Source organism: Lupinus angustifolius, chromosome LG03, assembly GCF_001865875.1.
Source record: "Lupinus angustifolius cultivar Tanjil chromosome LG03, LupAngTanjil_v1.0, whole genome shotgun sequence".
Lineage (NCBI taxonomy): Eukaryota > Viridiplantae > Streptophyta > Magnoliopsida > Fabales > Fabaceae > Lupinus > Lupinus angustifolius.
The window spans coordinates 27,233,738-27,236,224 of record NC_032011.1 but is presented as its reverse complement, the minus strand read 5'-3'; the positions used below and the strand labels follow the sequence as shown (position 1 = coordinate 27,236,224).

General features: G+C 37.1%; 1 protein-coding gene across 1 annotated transcript; it reads right to left on the bottom strand.

Moving 5' to 3' along the window:
• On the bottom strand, nucleotides 205-1,292 carry LOC109344282 (transcription factor MYB44-like). Its single transcript, XM_019582991.1, has one exon. The coding sequence runs from the start codon at nucleotides 1,200-1,202 to the stop codon at nucleotides 411-413; it is 792 nt and encodes a 263-aa protein (XP_019438536.1). The 5' UTR covers nucleotides 1,203-1,292; the 3' UTR covers nucleotides 205-410.

The window sequence follows — 2,487 nt, the reverse complement described above, 5'->3', positions numbered from 1 at the left end:
GCCCTCAAGTTGATGAATACAAACAAAAACGGTTGTCCTTTCTGTCCTTCTTTGCCCCGTCACCAACACGCTTAACCATTAAACTTGGGCAAGGCTCAATTCTTAGAAATCATCTGACTTTCTTCCGTAATAATTACAAAATAACTTCCTTCTTCCATGTTGATTTTTAATTCGAAATAGTAAAGCTTTTTTAAAATTCACATTATGCAAAGGATGGTTCCTCACAGCTTCAATTAACAAAATGCACAATTTAATTGATTCTCGTTCAGTTGTGATATGTCTGCTATTTCCTTCTGTACATCACGAAAATTATTACCATATTTACTACGGGACAATTTAAACTAATTAAACTAATAATAATAATAACAACGAAACGAAACAAAATAACTGATTCAAATTCCCATCCTTCTCTACTTGACGTTACTAACTCCCATACGTTTCACCACAGCGTTTCTAATTGCTTCGGTTTGTTGCACACACATCCCACCCTGCACTTCAATCCCAGACATGTAACTCCTTACTTCATCTCTAATCATCTCTTGCATCACTGCCAAAAACTCCTCGTTGAATAATTGCTTCTCCGGCACCGATGGGATAAATTGGGTAGGGCTAGAATTTGGAGTCTGCTTCGACCCGGATCCGGACCCGTTATTACTAGAACCCGACCCGGGAAGGGACAAGGTAAGCAAAGTTGGTGGATCCATAGTAGAAGACACATCGTTTTTTGTTTGAGGAGTTGGGATAGCTGGTAAACCTGGATCGCTGAACCCGGACCCGGATGGGCTTTCCGGGTTCAAAAATAAACCCGAAATTGTTGTACCCGCTCCGAGGCTAGCGGATCTTTTAAGAGGAGGGGAATCGGGATCGGAGACGATAACGGCGGAGCATTTTCTTTTAAGGGTGGAGTTCCAGTGATTCTTAACGGCGTTATCAGTTCGGCCGTTAAGTAAGCGGGCTATTGTTGCCCATTTGTTACCGAACATAGAGTGGGCCCTGATGATGGCGTCATCCTCCTCCGGCGAGAATGGACGGTGCTCTACCTCCGGAGACAGCTGATTGCACCACCGTAGACGGCACGATTTCCCGGATCGACCAGGAATGGATTTGCTTATCAAAGACCAGTTTCTTGGACCGTGGGTCTCAACCAGCTTTTGTAACGCTTCGTCCTCTTCGGGGCTCCATGGTCCTTTAATCCGATCCATTTAAAAAAAGTGATTAAAATCAGAATTTGAGATTGTGAGAGAGGGAGAGGGTTGTGGCCTCTAACTCTGTGAAAGAACGGGGTGGGGTTTGGGAGAAATAGAAAATGGGGGAAGTGATAAGGATGACTGGCTGAGCCGGTTGTAATGACCGGTTGAGACGGTTGGCAAGGCAGTTACTAATATACAGCTGTCAAAGTACACGCGTCGATTTGCGACGCATTCGTAGTTACACGTATGGTCACGCTATCGTTGCCTGCTGTTATGTCAGTGTTAACTGTTAAGTAATGTAAGTCTTAACTAATTAACGATCCTTATCTTTTGAGTTCTGACGCTAACTCAAAATTCAAGTTCACACTTATTGACATAAATCCTTTAAACAGGTTAGCATTGACAAATCATAAAGAAATCGTTATTCGTTAGAGCTATCTACGTTGCTTTTTATTGTCAAAATATTATTAAAATAGTATATTTTTATAATAATTCTTTTTGAAATTGTATACGCAATGTTATATACTAATATGATTGATTAGATAAGAAAAAAGTTTTGCACGGCATATATTCTTAGACATCACAATTATTAGGAAAAAGCTTTGCAGGGAAAGAACTGTTTGAACTTTGAAAATGAAAATTAAACTCCATTAGTTACAAATAAGTGCAACTGGCATCGATGGAGAAAAGAATCCGCGTAACCGTTGATCTCTCCTTCTTAAATTCTGGCGGTTGAAGTTGATCAACTAACTTTCTATCTTAAAACTCTATTGATATGGTCTCACATTTCATTACATAAACCAAAAAATCAAAAATTCAATTTTTGTGTGACAGTCATAAACAACTAAAAGAGTTAATTTTTTACCCATTATTATTACTAGTGTGTTGATATGCATTGTCGTGTCTGTCAACCCGTTTTCCTATCGTTTGTAATATATAGTTTGTATTTTATAAATTCAAATATAAATTTTTGCGCTAAATTTACGGTTGAATTTATTCAATTGGTCTGATATTCAATTTTTTAAATACACTTTTAAAATAAGAAGATAATAAGGATAAAATAAGAAAATAGTATTATATGGTTTTTGGTAGAAATAAAAAGATATTGAGGGCAAAATAGGAAAACACAAATTACACCATGATGGGTGGTTATTTTGTATTTTCCCTTTATTAATAGAATAAAAGTATAGATATAAAGGGATATCCGTAGTTAAATCAAAAGTTCTTTGAGACAAAATTCTTTATTTTTTAAGTAATGTTAAATATAAATAGAGCATGTAAATACATTGACATTTAA

What these genes read in the sequence shown, in the direction of transcription:
- LOC109344282 (XM_019582991.1), bottom strand. Translation starts at nt 1,202, where the DNA reads ATGGATCGGATTAAAGGACCATGGAGCCCCGAAGAGGACGAAGCGTTA.